This window comes from Poecilia reticulata, chromosome 5, assembly GCF_904066995.2.
Source record: "Poecilia reticulata chromosome 5, P_reticulata-male-v2, whole genome shotgun sequence".
NCBI lineage: Eukaryota > Metazoa > Chordata > Actinopteri > Cyprinodontiformes > Poeciliidae > Poecilia > Poecilia reticulata.
In genome coordinates this window covers 26234424-26257012 of record NC_088834.1, presented here as the reverse complement: position 1 = coordinate 26257012, position 22589 = coordinate 26234424, and the positions used below count along the sequence as shown (strand labels likewise).

The window sequence follows — 22589 nt, the reverse complement described above, 5'->3', positions numbered from 1 at the left end:
ACAGTATACTTTATCTGTACTGACAAAATATGGAGGATGAGGATGAGGGAGAAATCTTAACTGTGAACTGTACTGTGAACTTTTATGTAATTCACTTACTGTCAGTTTTATCAAATCTCTCAGTAAAATAAATTATTTAAAGTGATTGCCTCCTTTCAGTTACATAACACTGAAAATATTATGAATTTATCTTTAATATTTTTCCTGGCAGGAGGCGGATAACCGGCTTAGTCACTGTAGGAGAGATTCAAGTTAGAAGCATTTAAATAAAACACATAATGAATGCCAAATACCAGATTTTATTTTAAGGGAAATAAAATCCCTTAATGGAAGATATTTTAGGCACTTATGGGGCTGCTGGCTATTTTACTGGGCTGTTTGGATTGAACATCACCAGGCGCAAAGAAGCTTGCTTTTTCTCTGTTGCTGTTGTTGGCTGAACTTTTAATACCTCTGCATGTTTCTTTGAGAAATGCTCAAAGTTAGAGCCTCCATCAACTGACAGAACTGTCACTGGCAGATGAATTGCGACTCTGGAGATTGATGGTTCAGGAGGAAGAGCAGGAGATGCTTCGCTGCTGGTCTTGTTCTCTTGTGCCTTTTGGATAACCTTTGGCAGAGGCTGAACCTTCTCTGGTGCAGATTCCTTTTCTTTGACTGCACCCCACCGTTTTGAAGATGACAATTGGGAAGATTTCAGTGGAGGAAGAACACATGGGTTTTTAACAGCAACGCCCTCAACAACCAGGTTGATCCCTAAGTACTGTGGGACTTCTACCGCCGCCTGGGGATGAGGAATGACATCTGAAAGACTGCTGACACACACAAACAGATAACACATATTATGCTTTGACCTCAACCTTACCTGCCTATATATGAGCTGAAAGTCCCCAGTGTTTGCGGAGCGGTCCACTCTGCGGTCCAGAACCACTCGTAATGTGTCCTCCTGCACAGCAGTGCAGAGCTGGGCGGTCACACAGGTTGAGGGTGCCATTGTGGGGCTAGCGTTGATTTCTATTAACCATGGGTGCAGGCTGAGGTCTGGTCAAAACACAAGCAAAACTGTTTCTTGGGATGCAAATTTTAATAGGTATTGTGTGGCATGCAAACATAGTTGGACACGAAACAACCATTATATTATGGCCACATGCTATAAATTGTGGCTGCTACCAAAATAGCCTCGAATTGTGGAGATTCTACTACATCTCCAAAGTTGTAATATCTAGCCCGAAGATGTCAAGGGTCAACATGTGCACCACCTCATCAGCAGTTTGAGCTACAGTAGCTCACCTGTTGGATCAGACCATTGCACTAAACTTTGTGCGCTACAAACACATGTTTTTTTTGTCAGCCATATCAAAGCGCTTTCGTCACATCAAAAGAGTCATGTGATCAACAGCCGATGTTACTACTGGCAAAAATGACAAAGAAGATGACAGGAAGTAGTAGGAGGATGATGGGTTGTTTTTGGGGTTGAGGGGGTTTCGGACTATATGTAGCTCACAACATCGCACAGTTCATAAAAAGTTGTATGTCATTCTAAAGTGTTGAATCCATAGCTTTTTTGTTACTGCTGTGCCATTTAACAGAAATGGTAAATGGTCTGTACTTGTACAGCACTTTATCAAATCTAGAAGACCCCAAAGTGCTCCTACATTCAATCATTCACCTATTCACAAGCTGATAGTGGCAAGCTACTGGACTGTAGTCTGGAGGAGTCTGACAGGAGTGAGGTTCCACTGGACTCTGTGACCACCTGAAGTGTCTTTACCAAGGACACAGTGACAGAAGCGGACAGACCAACAACTGCGGGACGAACTCTTACCATTGTCACCACTATTGTCCCATCAAAACATCAAAGCTGAGTAAGCTGCTTTGATTCTTTACACAAAAACAACTTTGTAACTCCCAAAAGGAGCAGAATCAAGTTTGTGTTTCAGGAGAAATTCTGCCTTGCTGTCTTGTCATCTGTAATACATAAATCGAGTGCATCATACCTAACATAAAATCAGCGCCATAAAGCTCAAATGTGTTCTTGCGCGACTCTATCAGATCCTGTGCTGTCTGCAGTGCGTGGATCACAGTTGTCTTCATTCCTGGGACTACAACAGTCTCCCAAAGAGCATCCTTGCCCTGGCTGGCCAGAAAGGCCTTGAACTGGTCATCCAACCACATGTTGTGTGGTGGAATGCAGTGATGGCGTTGATGAGAGGGCCTCAGGTGCTTCTGGATGGAGTTATTGCACAAGTGCACCGAGCTGAAGAAAGAAAAGAGAAATCAGATGAAAAGGGGTTGGGGACAAAATGAATCTAAACAGTGGCAAGCACACAAAGCTACGCCAGGGTTTGTAAACCACTCAAGGCCTTGTACAAATGTAGCCGGGTTTTTAAAAAAAACAAATGTTTTTCCCGAATTGTTTAAAAAAAATAATATTGTACATACAGGATCGGTTTTACAAAAGTTTTTAGCACAAAAATCTCTCCTCAGTGTTGTTCTAAACATTCCACGTCCACAGGGGGCAGTGTAGGGCAAAGCTAAAACCTATGACAGCCAATCAGATTGCTTCAAAAGTTAGGAGGCTCATTTGTGTGGATAGATACATAGGTTGAACTACGTTTAAATAGCTTATTAGTATTACAAGTTGATAAAACACACAGCAATGTTTTTATGAAGTATGTGAATATATTGGTGCATTACTTGTCGCAGATTGTAATGTGTGGGACTTAAATATCCGTCTTCCCACGTACGTACACACGCAAACACAAATATGAAGTTTTCTCACAATTTTATAAAGGTCAGAGTTTTTTTCCATTTGCGATATTAAACAGTTTTATGTGGGCGAAATGCCAAAACGTATAAAGTGTATCTATTTTCCTAGATATGTGTCTACATGTGGACTATGCCTTACTCTTAGACTCAATGAAAAATACTTATACCATTTCAGAAATATAATAGGACATAAGAATAGATAACAAGAGACAAGCTGATCTTTGTATTCTAAAAATGTGTCACAAATTCTTGCTAATCATAATTATTTAGACTACATCCACGCACAGTGTGAGACATTATGGAACTCCAATGATTTTTATTTTGAAGAAAATCAGAGGGATTAATGATTTGACTGTCAATCTGCTGAATGGTGTAAAACCTTCTATTTAGAAATAGTTTTAAATGTGATTCCTTTGTGATAAATTGTGTTGATCTATTACAAAAAGGTTAAAAGAAAATTCCAAAAAGAAAACACAAACTAACTACAACACCACTATTTCTGATTTCTGACGATGTGTCGCTTTCTAACACACTCTACACATGAGCAGCTTTCTCTGCTTCCTGTGGAATCCATGAAAATTCAAACATGATTAGGTTAAAGTTTCAGAAGTTGCTTTTAGTCCAATTTGAATTTTGCTGCTGCAGATGTCATAGATAATAATAACCCACCCTTAAATATGCCATTTGGTGAAATAGCTTCAGGTTACACACAGATGCTACCCAAATCTCCCTCCAACAGTGATAGGCAAAGGAGACATGTCTTTTTTCTGAATTTCACTTCCTGTTTCTCTATTTCAAAATTTATCACTGACGCATAGATGGTTTCCCCCATTATTGAATTTACTGTCTTACCTGTCCAGTGTGTCTAATGAGTACGGCTGGGTGGAAAAGCGCAAATAGCACTTTTTGTAGAACCACACAGTCAGAGGGTTCCAGTCAGTGACCAGAAACCACTGGCGCACGTCAAACTTGGTGTCATGGATCAGAAAGGGTTTCTCGATGTACTTTTGCACCACCCACTTGCTCTCCTTGATAAGGGTTGGGTCTATGTTCACTAGCCTGAGGATCTGATCAAGACGCTTTTCACATTTGATACCTTGAAGACAAATTCAACAGATCAGACGGGACGTTTCAAATACAATGTGTGTGTGTCTGACGGCCTCCGGTGTCCTACCTCTGCCCCTGGACTTTGCCCCGGGTTTGATGATCCAGATGTTTTGTGTGCCATCTATGCCCAGCTGTGGGCTAACCTTCTCAAGTTTCTGCAGCATGGCCTTGCAGGAGCTAACGAAATTTTCTCTTTTCTCGATATGCGCTCCACCACTGTGGAGGAAGCAGAGAAAAACAAAGCACTATAGAGATCCTGAAGAGCACGTTTTCCAGACAAAAATCAAAATAAATCTCTCAAGCTTGATGAACACTCACTGAGCAACAAGATAATAACTGTTAAGAAACCCTTCCCACTGCTCCTGTGTCAGTAGTGCTTCCAGGCTTTTGTCGATGTCTCCGTGTTCCAGACTCTCCAGGTATTCCTGGCATACTTTGAGCGCAGTAGTAACCGTTTCGGAAGGGACCAGTCGTTTACAGCGGAGTTTGTTCTGTTTCTTCAGCCCTGAATGTGGAGGGAGAAACTGAATCTTCAGGAAGAAGATTAGGTCAGTGCCTCGCAAAATGTGAGCTTAACCCTTAAACCTTTTCAAAATGTCACTTTACAACACCCAAACCTGTGTATGATTGAGACTGTACGTGGAACATCAACACAAAGTTGTACATTATCTTGCAGTGGAAGGACAAGGCTGCACAGTTTTCAAAACAACCTTAGATTGGTTTAGATCAACACATAATCGTGTTAGATTTCATAGATAGATTTCACCTATAGTTGCAATAAAAAGGTAGTTTTCTGCTAATTCACTATCATATGCTATCTTGTACAGCATAAAATCCCAACAAAATACATTGAAGCTTGTAGTTGTAATGTGACAAAATGTAAAAGTGTTCACAGTTATCAACGGATCATACACTGAACATCCTGAAAGTTCTGATATATTTCGTTCCACTGAATGTTCTGGTCCTTTTCCACGACATATTTCAGTAGACTGGTGCACGCAGTCCGCCTGTAGTCCTCTGCAGAGAACAACACAGAAAGACAAGACTACATGAACAAATTGCAAACAAATAAACAATTGCTGCAATTATTGTTAGCTCGAATGCAAAACCAGATCTGACCAATGAAAGCTTGCTTCTCATCCCGGGCTGCGAGTTTGTAACAGCGGGGGAAGAAGCTGTCTGGGTCAGCCGTGTCAAACCAGTGGAGGTTCCTTAAGTTCACACACAACCCTGCCTGTTGGAGTAAAAAGGTTGGTGATGAAGGTGAGCGTGAAGGGCAGAGGTGGAAAGAGTACAAAAATAATGTACTCAAGTAAAAAGAACATGAAAAAAAATGTGTTGTAAATCTACCTTTGTGGTGAAACTGCCTGCCTTAGCAAAATGATTGACAATCTGTTCTTTCTGCAAGTTGTTTGTGCTGATTGCGTCTCTACGGTTCGTCCAGTAGAAATAAACCATCTCGTTCCGCACAAGGCGAGACTGAAAAAAAAGAAAATAATAAAAATAAAAAATAAAAGAAAGAGGGATGGCTTGAACCACTCAAGTAAGTTCTGACACTTTTAGCGACCAATTCTGCATTTACCATGAGACTGTGCAGTCTATCTGGCTCCTTTTCTTTTTCAGTTTCCTCTGAGTTGTCTAAGGAGAAGGCTCAACATTTCAAACAACGATTCACCACAAAAGGATGTTTCGATCAGATGCTTTCGGCTCACCTTCTTCCGCATCATTCGATCTGCTGTCACTGTTCAGACGCTGCTGGACCTGCTGCGGCATGCGTTGTTCAATCCAGCCTCTGGCCTTCAAAGCTGCCCTGATGACAGGATACGGGCCTTGGATGGTGAATATCTTGTGCATCTGAAACAGCGGGATCAAAAGTTATGGTTTCCTTCTCGGAGCAATGAGAGTTTTGGTCTCGAAGAAGTCGCGGCTGACCTTAACTGCCTTCTCCACCAAACTCTTGGCTAACTTCACTCTGCCTGGGTTGATGTCGGGTAATCCCACTTTGATCTCAGGAGGATCTGTTGACACACAAACACATGTACGCACTTATTTTTTTGTAGAATTTTGGACAAAGATCTAATGGTGCAAAGCCAGCTAGAAAATACAGTTTTGCTAGTTAAATGGAAGAAATCTCCATAAGTAATTTCGGCGATAGAAAATGTGTTCATGTTGGATAATATTTCTAAAGGCCTGGACCAAAAAAAAAAAAAAAAGATGAATTATTAATTCACAGCTTCTACGTTCAAACATTTGACTCCAAGTACTGCTCATGACCATATGATTAATTCAGAACTGTTGATCCATAATCTGTTGCTTGGAGGTGTAAAAACCCAGTAATTTAAAATCTAATGTTTCAAGCTGAAAAAGGTCCTTGTAGTACCATAAACCAGACCAAAGTAATTTATCATTTTAAGGTGAATGGTGTTTTTTTTTTTTTTTCCAGGAATAAAATCTGAAAAGTGTAGCATACATTTGGATTCAGGACCTCTGAGTGTGTGTGTACCTTATTACTACAGTAAGTCTTTTGGTGCATACTAACCACTGAACACTTGAGTTTTAATTTTGCCATACATGCCCAATTGGATTTAGATCTTTTGTTTACTTATTTATTTATTTATTGGCAATTTTGCTCTTTGAAATTTGCTGAAATCCATGTATCACTTTTCTGCCACTTCACATTGAGGCATTACTTTTGCATTGGTTTATTAAATCCCTTTTAAATACATTAAAGAATGTGAACAATGTATACAAATATTTTTATTTTGCAGTTTTGCATTCTGAATGTCAGTCACAAAAAGATTAAATGTCGATCATTTTTGCTTGCTTGACATTTCGGTTGTCCACTTACTGCATGGATACGGTAGACTGTGTTCCTTGCCATCCTGCAGTTTCTCTAGGCTCAGGATTACAGCCTTGGCAGAGTCGGTGGCCTTCATGTTGACATCAACTCTTCTTGCTCAGGGAAACCATTTCATGTGTTTCATTAGCTCCCACTGTCTTGCAGCTTTGGGACTGAACCAGACAGCATAAAGGTGAACACCACCTGAAGATAAAACGTTTCCGCAAATACAATAACACATATTTGTACGTTTTAAGCTCTCTCTCTCTCACAGCCGGTGAAGATGATAAGCCCCTCCTTATATGCTCGTGCAGCATTAAGTGGGTCAAACTGCTTTGTTGACAGCTTGGCTCCACCCAGAAGATTTCAATTGTGTGAAACTTTCATTAAGCTACGGCAATAAAAGGAAAGCAAACCTAATTACCTGTGTGTTTATGAGACTTTTGTTATGTGTGTATTTATTTATGTTTTTTATATAAGCTATGAAACCGCCAGGGCTTCCCTAAATTGTCTGTTAAAACAGAGCACATGCTGAGCCGCTTCTAAACCTTTTCTGTAAAAACTGTTACAAACTCCACCTGCCGCTGTCAGCAGGATGTTCCGTGGTGTTTACCAAACACTATTAGTTCAGAGATGTTCTTCTCACCTGCTCTATTAACCTTGTACCGAGTTTCACCACAGGAATCCCCGATGCGCCGGTGTTAACTTGTTTACTGTTACTATGGCAACCTCCTTACAGTTAGTTGCTAGACATGACGACGAAGAGCTGTCCATTGTTAAAAAGGGAAAAAAGGCCGTAAAACATTAAACGGAACTAATTATTTCTGATTAGACGAAATAGCTATTTAAAGCAATATATATATATATATATATATATTTTTTTTTTTTTAAAAACCATCATAGGAATATAATGAAATAAATAAATAAATAAAAATAAAATACCAAAATTCAGCCATTTCCTGTTGGAAAAAAGAGTGAAGGAAGCGAATGCCTATTCCTAGTACTGTTTCTTCCTACAACATGTATACACAGAAATATTAACACCTATATGATTAATTCCTTCTACCTATCAATTTATACATATAAAATAAATTTTTCGTATTCAGGTTCAATAATTTACAATATCACTAAAAAGTTTATTTTTCATTAATTTAATACAAAATACAACACATTTTATACATTCAGTACTCGCATTGGAAACAATTGTTCAATTCAACTTTCTACCCCGTTTTATGACAATCGTGAGTGTAATTAATTTGCAGTTTACAGTTTATAAATGCTTAATATCTGTTCTGATAATTCCCCCTGCTGTGGTGCTAAAGAACAGGTGAAGGGATTTGATTAAAGGTATGACAAAAAAAAAACTTCTGGCGTAAAAAATTTTTTTTTGTCATACCTTTAAAATCTGTTTTTATGGGTTCAAACAATGTTTTCAGGTTTATGTATTATTTATTTATTTTTATTATTATAAACATAAAAGAAATATATTCAATTGTGAGTTAACCTTTTGTTTTAAAAAAGTCACTCGTTCTTTTATTTGTTTTTATCTTAGAAGCAAAGCCAGCAAATACCAGCTAATTACTGGTATCTTGTTTCTGATATTATATTCTATATTATAATATTATATCATATTATAATTTTGAATATATTATACTATAATAAATAAATATATTATGGAAGTTAGCAGAAGAAGACGCATATTATAATCTGACATTATAAATTGTTTCTGATATATTTATATTTTCTGATATTGTATTTATATTTTCTGCTTAACACCGTATTTTTATTGTAGCAGTTTTTCTTCAAAGTGCATAATTTAAGCGTCATTTAATGATAATTATCCCGAAGTCGTTATATATATGGAGGACCGCCATAGATTACAGCGGGTTATAGTGCTGTACATTAGACAGGCTCATAAATTACCATAGCAACCAGCAGCGGAGGGTTTACGAAACCCTGATGTGGCAAACAGCCGCCATATTGGATCCGGGGCGGGGAGAATTGCTCTGACAGCTTCAGTGTCCTACCCAGACAAAATCCGCGCACTATTTCTAAATACACAGTAACTCCCAGCACCTTGAGTTTGACATTTAGCATTATACGTCAATACTGGAAAAACTGGTACGTTTTTTTAAGGGTCTTAATAGGCCGCGAGAAAGACCTTTTGTTTAAAAAAGTCACTAGTTTTTTTTTGTTTGTTTTTAGCTTGGAAGCAAAGCCAGTTTTAGCTTTCTGAGATGTGTGGAAGAACTGCGTGCACTCTAGCTCCGGACGAGGTGAGCCGAGCCTGCTCGTACAGAAACCGGGGCGGACAGCGGAGACAGCCCCACTGGAGGGATGGAGACGCGGACAAATACAGACCCTCCTACAACAAGAGTCCCCAGTCCATGAGTCCGGTTCTGGTGTCGCACAGACATTTCGACAAGGTGACTTCAGCTTTAGTGAAAGTAGTGAAAGTGGATATTCGTGTAACGTTTACACTTGCGCTAAACGTTACACGGACTTCTTCTAACAAGCTGGTCCATTGTTTCCCTCAGCTGAACGGTGCCGAGCCAGATAACTTTTGGTTCCCGCCTTTAAATGATTCCGAGCCTGTGCTGTGTATCTCACTTTATTTTAGTTTTTCTTTAAAGGTTGAATAGACTGCGTTTTGTGACAATTTATTGTTTGCAAAATTCAGTACAAATTCTAATCAAGTTGTATATAAATAGTTTCTGAGCTTTTTCCAAAGCATATTTGAATAAGTAGTGCATCTGAAGGAACTTTTTCTTGAAAGTTTTAGTTTTAGATGTAATGTGTCCAGAAATATCACTGTCCTTTAGATTTGATTTTTGAGTACTTTGTTGTGTTTTATTTGGATTTTATGTGGTACACCATCACAAAGTGGTGGATAATTGGAAAATATGAAGGATATATATATCATTTTTTAAATGTTAAAACTAAAAGAAAAAAAAGTGACATGCATTCAACTCACTTAAGTTGAATACATCTAGAGATATATGTATTTTTATAACCATTCCTCTTTACAAATTAGCTCATGCTCTGTCAGTATCTATTCAAACATTTCTTTTCTACGCTTTGAATATGCTAAGCCATCCCTATAGTGAGGGCTGTCCTACTAGAAGTTGCTCATTTATGTCGTCCCTAGGCTGCTCCTGTGGATGAATGTGTTTTGGCCTCAATGCGTTGGGGTCTTATACCTGCCTGGTTCAAGGAGAGTGACCCCAGCAAGATGCAGTACAGCACCAGCAACTGCCGCAGCGAAAACATTCTCGAGAAAAAGTCCTACAAGGTGTGCACTTCAGTGGAAGTCCTTCTTTCCTGGGCTTTGTCATCCTTTTAATTTCTTTGAGCTTGTCATCCTGACCTCTTTTTACAGGACCCCCTGTTGAAGGGACAGCGCTGCGTCATCATGGCTGACGGATTTTATGAGTGGCGGAGGGTGGAAAAGGAGAAGCAGCCTTTCTTCATCTACTTTCCTCAGAAAAACGGCCCGAGCCAGGAGCGGAAAGAGGACCAGCAGCAGGACGTCACGTCTTCAACTCGCAATACAGTCGTGTCAGAGAAAGGGGAAATCTCGCATGACCTGGCAGAGGTTTGCATTATCTTCTGATGGAATAAAAGTACTTCAAATTATTTATTCGTCTAGAACAAAATTGCAGAAATCGTTGGAAATCATAGGCAGATAGGTGTTCATATTGGAAACAAAATGTAATTTGAAAGGAAAGTGAAGCTCCTGCTGAGTGGACTGGGTGGAGGTTGCTGACGATGGCCGGAGTGTTTGACTGCTGGACACCACCAGGCGGTGGAGAAGCTCTTTACACCTACAGTGTCATCACTGTGAACGCTTCCCCGAATCTCCAAAGCATTCACGACAGGTTAGTAGTGGCTGCAGTTTTTCTCTGTTTTTGTATGCAACAAAAAGAAGGTTCCTACACTGTCTGGAAAAGTAAAAGTTTTTTTGTGTGTGTGTGTTTTGAGGAGCAAAAATGATAGAATAGATAGAGGATAGAAAATCATTCGGGTTTCAAAGTCTTCTCCGTTTTATTTAAAAAAGATGGAAGATTTGGATTTCTATAAAAGAAATAAGATACTTGTTTTCAGTACACATCAATGTTTTCGCCTAAAACAAACTTAAATTCAATTTAAGAAATTTTAAAATGTAGTTAGAAATGCACTTTAACTAAAGAATCAAATCATATATTCATTAATGCTTGATAAGTTGGTATTATTAAAAAATAAGCATTCAAAATTACAGATAAGGAGTTAAGTTTTCTTCATCATCATATTTAAAGATGCACCCTCTCCCATTGGATTTTATACCTGGTTAAAAACACGGACCTTTCTATTCCCATCGCTATACATCAGTTTTTTCACACAAAACAATCTCTTTTTTGATTTTACAAATATATTGAAAATTCTGATCAAAATCACTTATTGTTCGAGATGTATGATATATCGGCGTCAACATCGGTATCGGCCAATGTTAGTAATTTTTTTTTTTACATATTCTAATCAATTCATCAAGAAAATAAATATGTTAATGGAAAATGGACATTTTAATTGTATAACCCGGATAATAAAATTTAAACAACTACGTGTTTAATTTTTTACATTTTTTTTGTCAGGATGCCAGCCATCCTGGACGGAGAAGACGAAGTGAGAAGATGGCTCGATTTTGGGGAGGTGAAGTCCCTGGACGCCATCAACCTGCTTCAGTCCAAAGACGTTTTGACTTTTCACCCCGTCTCGTCTTTTGTCAACAACTCGCGCAACAACTCCCCAGAGTGCCTGCAACCGGTGGATCTCAGCAGCAAAAAGGTAGCAAGACCAACAAGTGACTGTCTTTGAATAACAGCCATTCAGTCAGACAAGAGCATCTCAGTAAATGAAACTATTAAAAAGTGAATTAATCTCAGTTGTTCAATTCAAAGTGAAACATATGTATTATATGGATGAGCAACATAATCTGATATATATATATATGCTTATTTTTGCTGATTATGGCATGCGGTTTTACTAGCAAATAACACCTGTTAGATAAAAGTATTTTTAAAATTGAAACATGATGTTTTAGCTAACGTAATCATGGGGAGACGGCTGATCAGACCCAAGAGTGCAGACAAACTGTAGGGTGTCATTGGAGCAATCTGGGCTTCTGACACTTCGTCTGTCATGCACTTTTTCCATCCACGCCACGCCTCTTTGGTGCAGAAATTCATGCAAAACAAGAACATGAATGGAGTGAAATTAATGCAACACTGGATGTGAATAAATCTTGTGACTTTTGCAGAAAGTTTTTCAAACAATACCACAGGGAGTAGTGTGACACTTCTTTTTAGTCTCACCAAATAAAAAAAAGAAGGAACATAGACCATCTTTCCTGGCTGACATGTTTGTATCACTTTTTATGTCTTGTAAAACATTTATAGAAATTTGAATTTCGAGAGTTTCTTCCCCATCAGACTGATTTGCCTCCTGGCTTTTCAGGAGATCAAAGCCACAGCTAGCAGTAAGATGATGATGAGCTGGCTGTCGAGCGGCAGCCCGGCTAAAAGAAAGGAGCCCGACACGAACGAGACCAAAGGAGAGCAAGACAGCAAAGCTAAGAGTCGATGCAAGCCCGCCGGAGGACTTCAGCTGTGGCTTCAGGGAGTCAATAAGAAACCGAGAACAAAATAAACACAAGAAATGTAGCTGTTGGATATAATTTCAGTCTTCATTTTTGTAGATGAAAATGTTTGTGTATTTCTTATGTTGATGCCATTTATGTTTTGACTGCCCAAGATTTAATAATAAATACCAAGAACTCTTTACGCTTAAGTCAAGATTTTTTTATTATCCATATTACTTGAAACGCAGACATTTTGAAACAATGTAGATGTTGTGCACTACCATATTCTAATAATGATGAATGCCAAAGACTTCCATGTGTCTTTTTAAGAGTCAGTTACAGTATGTGTGCTATTTTAGACTCTACGATGAATTTCTAGCTCTCAGTATAATACAAACCAACAGTTAAAGATCCAATCAGTTAAAATAAGATGAGAAGTACTTGAACTGTTTGCCGCCACAGGCGAGTTGGCAGTCGGATATGGAGATTTACAACAGCTTTCTTTGCCTTCCCTAAACCATGATTGAGAAATTCGCAATTATACACAAAGTCTTGTAAAAGAAACATATTTAATAATAGGAGTTATTTCAGAAAGAAAAAAAAAAAACAGCTCTCCTCCCGGTTTATCTGGCATGCTGTATTGATGCAGCTGGTTCCCATGTGAAATGATGTGAGAACAGTAAAAGATTACAAGATGAACCTTCATTTTCCCAACAGAGGAGCAGCGCTTAGATCAAAAGTCCCAACCTAAGCTACAATCACATTTATTGTGTGGCTCGAAATGAGTCGTCTCCATAAATTTAAGCTACTGGGTATGACAGCATGGTTGCAAAGTGAGGATAAATAACTACATATTTGTCAGATTGACTTTCCCCCCCACCCACTTGATTCTCAATTATATGCCAATTTTTTAAGAGTCAGCCACCATTATTTTCATCTAATTCACTTGTTTAGTTTCACACAAAAGCCCTGCTGAAGTAGGGATTTCTTTTATGCGGTCCAGGCTGTATATACACTGCTCAAAAAAATAAAGGGAACACTTAAACACTTAAGTGAACACTTAAATGTTCCCTTTATTTTTTTGAGCAGTATATATATATATCACTGTAACAAGTATTAGGGAAAATATGGAGCAGCAGTGTTTCCTCTGTTCGTGCAGCAGTGGTGGACCGAGAAAATAACCACCACAATTACAGACATTTTGATTATTAAAAAAAAAGAAGAAAAAAAAAACACAAAACAATATTTGTCCAAGTCAGAAATTCAAAATACATACAGAAGTAATGCTTTGATTTCCCACTTTAAGTATCAAAATACAAGCAGTTGGGAGCACACTGGGAGTGAAAGCAGGAAATACATGAAATGGAAGGAAATTCAGCCCCAAACCACCAAGGACAAGTAAGAGGGGCAAAGACTGGGGAGGAAACAAGCTTCAAACAAATAGACACCTAATTCTTTCCTTAAAGTGTTCTTTGGACTAAAAGACTATTTTATAGAAAATGTATTTTGTATATATATATTTATATAAGGAGGTGGGTGCAGCATGTTTGTGTGTAGTAATATACTCTCATGAGCGGGAACGCTGCTTGTATGTTGGACGTCAGGGCGTAACACAGCGGGGCCACGGGGAGGGGATAAATAGACAAGGCAAGACAGGGTGATGCGGGCGATGACGAGCCCCTGATGATCCTCAGAGCAGAGGCCTCAGCAGCTGCAGGTCTCTGCTGAAGGCCTGGCTCGCTCGTTCCTGTCCAGCTTTATTGGCTCGGGGAACTCATTGTACAACTCCACTTCGGTTTCCTGAGATTAGAGCCACAATGAGTGGAGGGAACATTAATTAAACTTCAACAACACAAAAAAGCTGATGCTTCACAATGACGGTCACCATCCTGTGTTACCTGTTTAAGAGCATTGCGTGCGATAGTCTGGAAGGCCTGCTCCACGTTGATTGCCTCCTTGGCGCTGGTCTCGAAATACGGGATGTTGTTCTTGCTCTGACACCAAAGCTGTGCCCGCTTGGTTGGTACCTGAAACGCAACAGCAGCTAATATTATTGGCCAAATAAATAAATAAAATAGGGTGGTGGTCGATCTATTTGAACGCCAAAAATCGGATCTTCATGTGATCAGTGAAGACACTACTCCAGGCCACACAAGCTACAATCAGGGTTTCTGCAGGTTTCATCAACTCAAATTTAAGACTTTTAAACCATTATGAATGGGATTTACGACAACTATCTTCACAGAAATGTTCTCCATCCAACTGGCGATACTCGCAAAAAAAGCTACCTAGATAGCAAGGGTATACAGGTCCTTCTCAAAAAAATAAGCATATTGTGATAAAGTCCATTATTTTCCATAATGTAATGATAAAAATTAAACTGTCATACATTTTACATTCATTGCAAACCAACTGAAATATTTCAGGTCTTTTATCGTTTTAATACTGATGATTTTGGCATACAGCTCATGAAAACCCAAAATTCCTATCTAAAAAAATTTGCATATTTCATCCGACCAATAAAAGAAATGTGTTTTAATACCAAAAAATAATTATGTTCAGTTATGCACTCAATACTTGGTCAGGAATCCTTTTGCAGCCTTCAATGCAGCGTGGCATGGAGGCAATCAGCTTGTGGCACTGCTGAGGTGTTATGGAGGCCCAAGATGCTTCGATAGCCTTAAGCTCATCCAGAGTGTTTTGGTCTTGCGTCTCTCAACTTTCTCTTCACAATATCCCACAGATTCTCTATGGGGTTCAGGCCAGGAGAGTTGGCAGGCCAATTGAGCACAGCAATACCATGGTCAGTAATACCAGCGGTTTTGGCACTGTGAGCAGGTGCCAGGTTGTGCTGAAAAATTTAATCTTCATCTCCATAAAGCTTTTCAGCAGATGAAAGCATGAAGTGCTCCAAAACCTCCTGATAGCTGCTGCATTGACCCTGCCCTTGATAAAACACAGTGGACCAACACCAGCAGCTGACATGGCCCCCCAGACCATCACTGACTGTGGGTACTTGACACTGGACTTCTGGCATTTTGGCATTTCCTTCTCCCCAGTCTTCCTCCAGACTCTGGCACCTTGATTTCCGAATGACATGCAAAATTTGCTTTCATCTGAAAAAAGTACTTTGGACCACTGAGCAACAGTCCAGTGCTGCTTCTCTGTAGCCCAGGTCAGGCGCTTCTGCCACTGTTTCTGGTTCAACAGTGGCTTGACCTGGGGAATGCGGCACCTGTAGCCCATTTCCTGTACACGCCTGTGAACGGTGGCTCTGGATGTTTCTACTCCAGACTCAGTCCACTGCTTCTGCAGGTCCCCCAAGGTCTGGAATCGGTCCTTCTCCACAATCTTCCTCTGGGTCAGGTCACGTCTTCTCGTTGTGCAGCGTTTTCTGCCACACATTTTCCTTCCCACAGACTGTCCACTGAGGTGCCTTGATACAACACTCTGCGAACAGCCTATTCATTCAGAAATTTCTTTCTGTGTCTTACCCTCTTGCTTTAGGGTGTCAATGATGGCCTTCCTGACAGCAGTCAGGTCAGCAGTCTTACCCATGATTGCGTTTTTGAGTAATGAACCAGGCTGGGAGTTTTTAAAAGCCTCAGGAATCTTTTGCAGGTGTTTAGAGTTACTTTGTTGATTCAGATGATCAGGTTAATTCCAATCCAATCCAATCCAACTTTATTTATAAAGCACTTTAAAACAACCACAGCTGATACAAAGTGCTGTACAGTAAAACACAACATAACAATATTAAAAAAAATAAATAAATAAAAGAACTAAAAAAAAAATAAAAAAAACTCTTACAGTTTAAAAACAAAAAGATAAAATGTTTTGTTTGTTTCTGAATTGCTCGTTCAGAGAACCTTTTCATGATATGATAATTTTTTTAGATAGGAATTTTGGGTTTTCATGAGCTGTATGCCAAAATCATCAGTATTAAAACAATAAAAGACCTGAAATATTTCAGTTGTTGTGCAATGAATCTAAAATATATGACAGTTTAATTTGTATCATTACATTATGGAAAATAATAAACTTCATCACAATATGCTAATTTTTTGAGAAGGACCTGTATTAGCCGTGAGTTACCGATAGCTTCAACCACCTCAAGTCACAGAGAGCAATAAAGAATCTAACAGAAAAGTCCAGCTAGACAAACAAATACCCAACTTTCTCCGTCCTATCATGGAACATGCTGGATTTGGAAATTTTTCCGTGCCAATTAAAGGCTACAAATCTTTGACAGGTGCTCTTCTAGTCATGGGCGGACTTTTCCAACTTACCCCATTGCACTTTTAAAGAACTAATTTTAATCAAATTTTGTAGCCTAGAAATATTTCTATAGTGAAAACATAATTTTACCTGTCTGTTCTCCAGGTCAATCTTGTTGCCCAGCACCACAAAAGGGAAATTCTCTGGGTCTCGTGGGCTGGCCTGGATCAAGAACTCGTCTCTCCAGCTGTCTAGGGTCTTGAAGGTGTTGGGTGCGGTCACATCGAACACCAGCACACAGCAGTCTGCTCCACGGTAGAAAGCTACACCCAAAGACTGGAACCTCTCCTGACCTGCTGTGTCCCAAATCTGAAAGGCAGAACAGTTACGGTTTCTTAAAGCTTGTATGCACCAAATAGATGTAGAGAGCCAGAAGTAGCTTCAGTACCTGCATTGTGACAAGTCTGTCATCCACCATGACTTCTTTCGTCAGGAAATCGGCGCCAATCGTGGCTTTGTACTGGTTGCTGAACTTCTTATTCACATACTGGTTCATTAGAGAAGTCTTCCCAACTCTACAACAACAAAACAAATATGAAGCCCATATTAAAAACATTAGGAAAAGAAAAGTCACCATAACGCCAGGATTGCTGAAACCAGGAAGTGGCTTTTCAGCTGCTAGGAAGAGTCGTTTTTAGAACCAACGTGAATCTGCAACAACTGCTTACCCAGAGTCTCCAAGGATGATGACTTTGAGTAGAACTTTCTTCCTTGATGTCATGATTTCACAGCTGTGAAGACAAAAAAAATTAGAGGAAAACTAAAAACAAGAGAAGTAACTACAGTTCCTATATGTTCTCCTTGACAAAGTTTTGACTTTTAAGTCTTAAATCTTAAGTCTATAAGTTAGTTCATTTTTTTAACTTGGGATGGATAGAGAGACAGTTGTTGTCATGAGACTCTAGCTGACTAAACATCACATTAGCACGTAAAATCCAAGTTCATAACACTTGAAATAGATCCGCCCAGCAATTACTGCACTCCAGTTTGGATCTTGATCAGTAATGTTACGCAATCGTCATATACTATGCTGCCCAAACTTGAACACAGGCAGTCAGTGTTTGGATTTGGGCCAAACACTGTACCTCTTCTTTAAAAAAAAAATGTCTTCAAATACAAACAGAAGTAAACAAACATACTTTAGCTGAGTTACTAACGTGATGCTAAAAATATCCGAGCAACTGATTGGACTGGAAATGCAAAGAAAGCTTTAACTGGAAACACTGAAACGACACGTGATCATATATGAAGGTTCATACAGACTTTTAGTTTTTTTTTTAGAAAAAAACTAAAAGTGACCCCTAAAACAATTTATAACTCTACAAAACTCTGGTCCTTGAACAATGAAGGATCCGTCTCAGGCCTCTTCAGCTCTACTCCAGGAAAAACAACCGCAAGAGACTTTAAGGTTAAAGATGAGAACAGATACCAAGGCGCATTAATGGGATTAATTTAGTAAACTATTCTTCCACTTTGCGAAGTAATCAAAAATGAACTCTGTCAAAAAAAATCAAAGCTGATTTCTTTCTATGTTTAGTCCTTAGAAAAAAAAAAAAAACTCTGAATCAGCAGGTTCGACCTCAAAGAAACCAGAAACTGGCATCTCTAAAAAGCACAACAAATCCTTGCTGTGAAGATTACATGTATTTCAGTCATGTTGTTTTCCAGTTATAACTCATAACCTTTAGTAATAATAAAGGTATAAATAATTAGAATATGATCCATCCATCCATTTTCTTTACACCCTTGTCCCTCAGTGGGGTCGGGAGGGGTGCTGGTGCCCATCTCCGGCTAACGTTCCGGGCGAGATGCAGGGTTCACCCTGGACAGGTCGCCAGTCTGTCGCAGGGCAACACAGAGACACACAGGACACACAACCATGCACACACACACTCACACCTAGGGACAATTTGGAGACGCCAGTTAACCTGACAGTCATGTTTTTGGACTGTGGGAGGAAACCGGAGTACCCGGAGAAAACCCACGCATGCACAGGGAGAACATGCAAACTCCATGCAGAAAGACCGGGGCCGGGAATCAAACCCAGAACCTGCTGCAAGGCAACAGCTCTACCAACTGTGCCACTGTGCAGCCCTTACAATATGATGTTGATGGTTATTCTGATTGTGTGTTGGACACTTTTGACAAATAGCAAAGACATGAATAGAACGGGAAACAACAGGAACACAAAGCAACTCAGATTTTAAGCGAATTTTTCAGCATTTTAGTGTAATAACACTAATATATTGTAATAATAAATGCACTGAGATGTCTTCCCCAGCCAAAGATTCATGTATCAGATGGCTTTCTTTGGGATTTCACCTGCAGATTCAGATTGTTCTCCTAACAATAACACATAAAAAAAAGTTTTCAATCAACCAGAAAAAGTAAGAATAACAAGATAATCCACACTTATCAAAGCACATATTTCTCTTTTTTCTATTCATTTATTTTTCAAATAAATAAATAAATGAATGAGACGGATCCTTCATTGTTCAAGGACCAAACTGGAGTGCAGTAATTGCTGGGCTGATCTATTTCAAGTGTTATGAACTTGCATTTTACATGCTAATGTGATTTTTAGTCAGCTAGAGTCTCACGACAACAACTGTCTCTCTATCCATCCCAAGTTAAAAAAATGAACTAACTTATAGACTTAAGATTTAAGTCTTAAAAGTCTTATTCTGATCTAACTGTAATCACACCTACTTATACAAACACAGTGGCTCATGCCAAACACAGTAAAATATATACACATTTTGTATGATTAAAATTAGAAAGCTCCTAGAGCAAGATGATTTGTTTTAGTAAGTCCAGTAAATCAAATGCAACCCAAAGCTACGTTCAATGTTTCATTTTAAAATGTTAAATACATAAAGCTCCCCAACTTACAATGCGTCTAAATTTTATAGTAAACAAATCTTCCAACCATGGCAGAGGAGCTGCTTTGGTAGCAAAGCAACGAGTCTCAGGGAGACATTGCATTATTGCATTAGACTTCTGACTTCAGTCTAGTCCTGTTGCGCAATACTAACCTCCTCATAAAGCTGTAATTCTCAAAGTCCAAACTCCATTACTCTATTATTATAGTGGGGTTAAAGCTATCACTGCTATCAGGTGACGCATTTAACAAGCCCAAACTGAGAGGAATCATGGATTCCCAACAACCCGTGTCCTAAACTTTGACATACTAACGGTTGTCCGAGTACAGCCGAAAGGCAAAAGAGAGAGCTATCTTTGCAGCTCGCATAATCTGAACCCCATGACACAGTGTCAGGAACTGATCACATGGCTTTAAACACAACGACTAACGGAACCATGACTTGGCAGGCTGCGTTAGCACAAGTGTTGCTGTTAACTGGAACATAATGGGTTACAACCGGCTTCATTCACAACTGACCTATTTGGTTCTATATGTTTTTCATATGATGATCCACTGTATAATGTATCTAAGGGCTATAAACACGGGAACGTAAGACTTGCAACACACTTTCAGATAGTTAGCATTGTAAACAACTGACAAAGCTACACTGCAAATGACTATGGTAAGCAGATGACCAGAAAGAGAAACACCAGAGACAACTTCTAATCGGCTCTATTACATATACGTAAAGAAATCTGCTTGAAAGTGTTTCATGGTCGATTTTACAACACGACATAACCATCTAGTAAACAATTAGGTAACATACCGCTGGCTAAAGCAGGGGAATGTTAATATTTATGATAATTACAAAACGACAGCAATGATATATTGTCAGTAATAAACAGACTGAGTCACTACAAACCAACCTAGGCGACGAGACGTCAGATTAAAAGATTACATTTTTTTTTTTTTTTTTTTACAAAAATCAAAGGTAGACTTTTTGTTTCGCCTGTGATGGAAGACCTAGCTTAACGCGCAGGACGGCTAACAGCTCCGACAAATATGACACAAAACAACACGTTTAGAGCGACGACAGCTGTCCGAAAGTTAGGCTCTCCACTAAGCCCATATGTGAAAACCAGTACTGTCAATGTCGGAGTAAAAAGACTAAATATGACGGGCGATTTAGGTACTCACTTTTTCTGTCAGGCTAAGCGGCTAGCTGCTAGCTGAACGTAGCTCTCTTCACTTCCTCCAAAACAAGCTGCGCTCGTGAGGTCTGACGTCGCGCGCTGGTCACGCCTTGTTGCACAAGAGCCAATAGAATACACACATGTTGCGAGCAAATCACATAGCGAGCAACCCAGACTCAATAAGTCAGTCAAACAATCAATCAATCAATCAATCATATATTTATTCCAGATACAAAAAGGTCCATATTTTCCTAAAAATAAAACAAGAAAGAAATAAAATAAAAAAAAGCGTGGGCATGTAAACCTATTAATTATCAGCAAGTTAAACAAATCTCTAAACATTTGAAGAAAAACTAGAACATAATATAAAAATGTTTTAATGTATCTAGAACGTTGGTGTAAACTGTATAGTCCAAGGTACCGTCTAAAACCTTTACAGCCTAAATAAAACTTGCTCAGAGCCGGAAATGTTACATAACATTTTAGAGAAAAGATCACTCATAATTTTGAAAAACATATCTCATGTAGAAAACTTGGTGACATTTTTGAAGACCTACTATTTTATTCATGTTTCTAAGAGACACATACATCTTTTGCAAAAGTTTTTATGTCTATCACTACCAATCTATGGGACTGGTTGTGGTTTTTTTAAACCCATACTTTCCAATATAATGACAAGAAAAACAAATTTAAAGAAACAATAGTGGTACGTTTAGTGTCAAGAATAGAATAGAATAGAAATAACCTTCACTGCTCCTCAGTCCGGGCAGTGAATAACACAGTTATGTTAATAACACAGTTATTAACTTGGTGTCAAGTTAATAACTTGACTGTTATTAACTCTGACGTTAAGAACTGTTACTTCGTTAATAACTGTCACTTCCAACTGTGACAGTTCCAACTGTAGATTGCAACTTGTGGTATATAAACATAGTAATAAGTTGAAAGCAAAAGCAGTGTTGTATTATTTAGACCAGTGTTTTTCAACCTTTTTTGGGCCAGCGCCCCCCTAGCCTTTATCCAGGTCCCTCACTGCCCCCCACCAAATAATTTGTAGGCTACTTTGCACTGATTATTATTTTATTATTAATATTACTATCACGATGTTTTGATTTTTATGCTTGTTTCTGTGTTTATCATCAAAAATAATTTCTCAGAGAACAAAAAAGCCATGGGAATAGAAATTACTTTCACAGGTGTCTACAAAAAATGCAATGAACATTCAAGTTAAAATTGGTAGACCTAACAGCAGCCAATCAGAGTGGAAAAAAATGTCTTGTTCTTTGCCATTTTCTAGTTGTTAAATATTACACAAAAGAACCAGATAAAAGATGTTCAACATGCCAGTTTAAACTTTGATCTATTTGCAAACGACTGAGCTCTGCAGCATTAAAACATGGATAGAACTGTAACTACTACATTAATCATAACTCTTCTTCTCTTCAGTGTTTCTGTGAGTTTCTGGTGGTGCAGCTCTGTGCTGCCTTCAGGAGAATGGGACATCAGAGTATCATACATAAAATTTCACCCACATGGCATTTATTGTGCAAACCAGAGCTTTCAGTGGAAAAACAAAAGTTCCAGGTTCTTTTAATGCCATACAAATATGAGACAAAATCATGGATTTTATCTTTATATAGACCTGTCTATAGATTTATAGATTAATAGTTTTTGTAAAAATTTCCGCCAGCGCCCCCTGCAGTCTTCTGAGCGCAACGTTGAGAACCGCTAATTTAGACCATAGGGCGCATTCTATATGAATACGCCATATGTTATTGGATTTAACTGAACTTTCATCGGGAAAAATTTCATTCACCATTCACTGCCGAAACCCGGGATCGAACCAGGGACCTTTAGATCTTCAGTCTAACGCTCTCCCAACTGAGCTATTTCGGCGCGAATAATATTATGCTCACACACAGCACT

At 38.8% G+C, this 22589-nt stretch overlaps 3 protein-coding genes and 1 non-coding gene across 4 annotated transcripts; 1 reads left to right on the top strand and 3 right to left on the bottom strand.

Annotated features, from left to right (window-relative positions):
- Nucleotides 1-279: 279 nt before the first annotated feature.
- On the bottom strand, nt 280-7504 carry ttll3 (tubulin tyrosine ligase-like family, member 3). The gene is given in 16 exon segments (XM_008409607.2): nt 280-784; nt 866-1041; nt 1998-2257; nt 3622-3865; nt 3944-4092; nt 4195-4381; nt 4789-4893; nt 4996-5110; nt 5227-5355; nt 5459-5514; nt 5589-5730; nt 5809-5894; nt 6725-6827; nt 6829-6888; nt 7362-7450; nt 7453-7504. Coding segments are annotated over 16 exon segments (2361 nt in total). The 5' UTR covers nt 7490-7504; the 3' UTR covers nt 280-361.
- A 1127-nt stretch (nt 7505-8631) lies between these two features.
- Nucleotides 8632-12531, top strand: hmces (5-hydroxymethylcytosine binding, ES cell specific). The gene is made up of 7 exons (XM_008409606.3): nt 8632-8836; nt 8921-9141; nt 9864-10007; nt 10095-10310; nt 10439-10593; nt 11344-11536; nt 12206-12531. The coding sequence occupies exons 2-7, from the start codon at nt 8953-8955 to the stop codon at nt 12395-12397; spliced, it is 1089 nt and encodes a 362-aa protein (XP_008407828.1). The 5' UTR covers nt 8632-8836; nt 8921-8952; the 3' UTR covers nt 12398-12531.
- Nucleotides 12532-12534: 3 nt separating this feature from the next.
- rab7a (RAB7a, member RAS oncogene family) lies at nt 12535-20816 on the bottom strand. Its single transcript, XM_008409604.3, has 6 exons — nt 20668-20816; nt 17276-17338; nt 16996-17122; nt 16698-16916; nt 14228-14356; nt 12535-14129 (listed from the first exon to the last, which is right to left on the bottom strand). Exons 2-6 carry the CDS (start codon nt 17326-17328, stop codon nt 14034-14036), a joined length of 624 nt encoding a protein of 207 aa, XP_008407826.1. The 5' UTR covers nt 17329-17338; nt 20668-20816; the 3' UTR covers nt 12535-14033.
- A 1670-nt stretch (nt 20817-22486) lies between these two features.
- Nucleotides 22487-22559, bottom strand: trnaf-gaa (transfer RNA phenylalanine (anticodon GAA)). Its single transcript has one exon. It is a non-coding gene; the product is annotated as a tRNA-Phe (tRNA).
- Nucleotides 22560-22589: the final 30 nt, after the last annotated feature.

What these genes read in the sequence shown, in the direction of transcription:
- hmces (XM_008409606.3), top strand. Translation starts at nt 8,953, where the DNA reads ATGTGTGGAAGAACTGCGTGCACTCTAGCTCCGGACGAGGTGAGCCGA. An exon ending in CGCACAGACATTTCGACAAG is followed by an intron (nt 9,142 to 9,863) that starts GTGACTTCAGCT and finishes TGTCGTCCCTAG; the next exon opens with GCTGCTCCTGTGGATGAATG. An exon ending in CTCCAAAGCATTCACGACAG is followed by an intron (nt 10,594 to 11,343) that starts GTTAGTAGTGGC and finishes TTTTTTTGTCAG; the next exon opens with GATGCCAGCCATCCTGGACG.
- rab7a (XM_008409604.3), bottom strand. Translation starts at nt 17,328, where the DNA reads ATGACATCAAGGAAGAAAGTTCTACTCAAAGTCATCATCCTTGGAGAC. An exon ending in TTGACCTGGAGAACAGACAG is followed by an intron (nt 14,357 to 16,697) that starts GTAAAATTATGT and finishes GTTGCGTTTCAG; the next exon opens with GTACCAACCAAGCGGGCACA. An exon ending in CACGCAATGCTCTTAAACAG is followed by an intron (nt 14,130 to 14,227) that starts GTAACACAGGAT and finishes CTCTAATCTCAG; the next exon opens with GAAACCGAAGTGGAGTTGTA.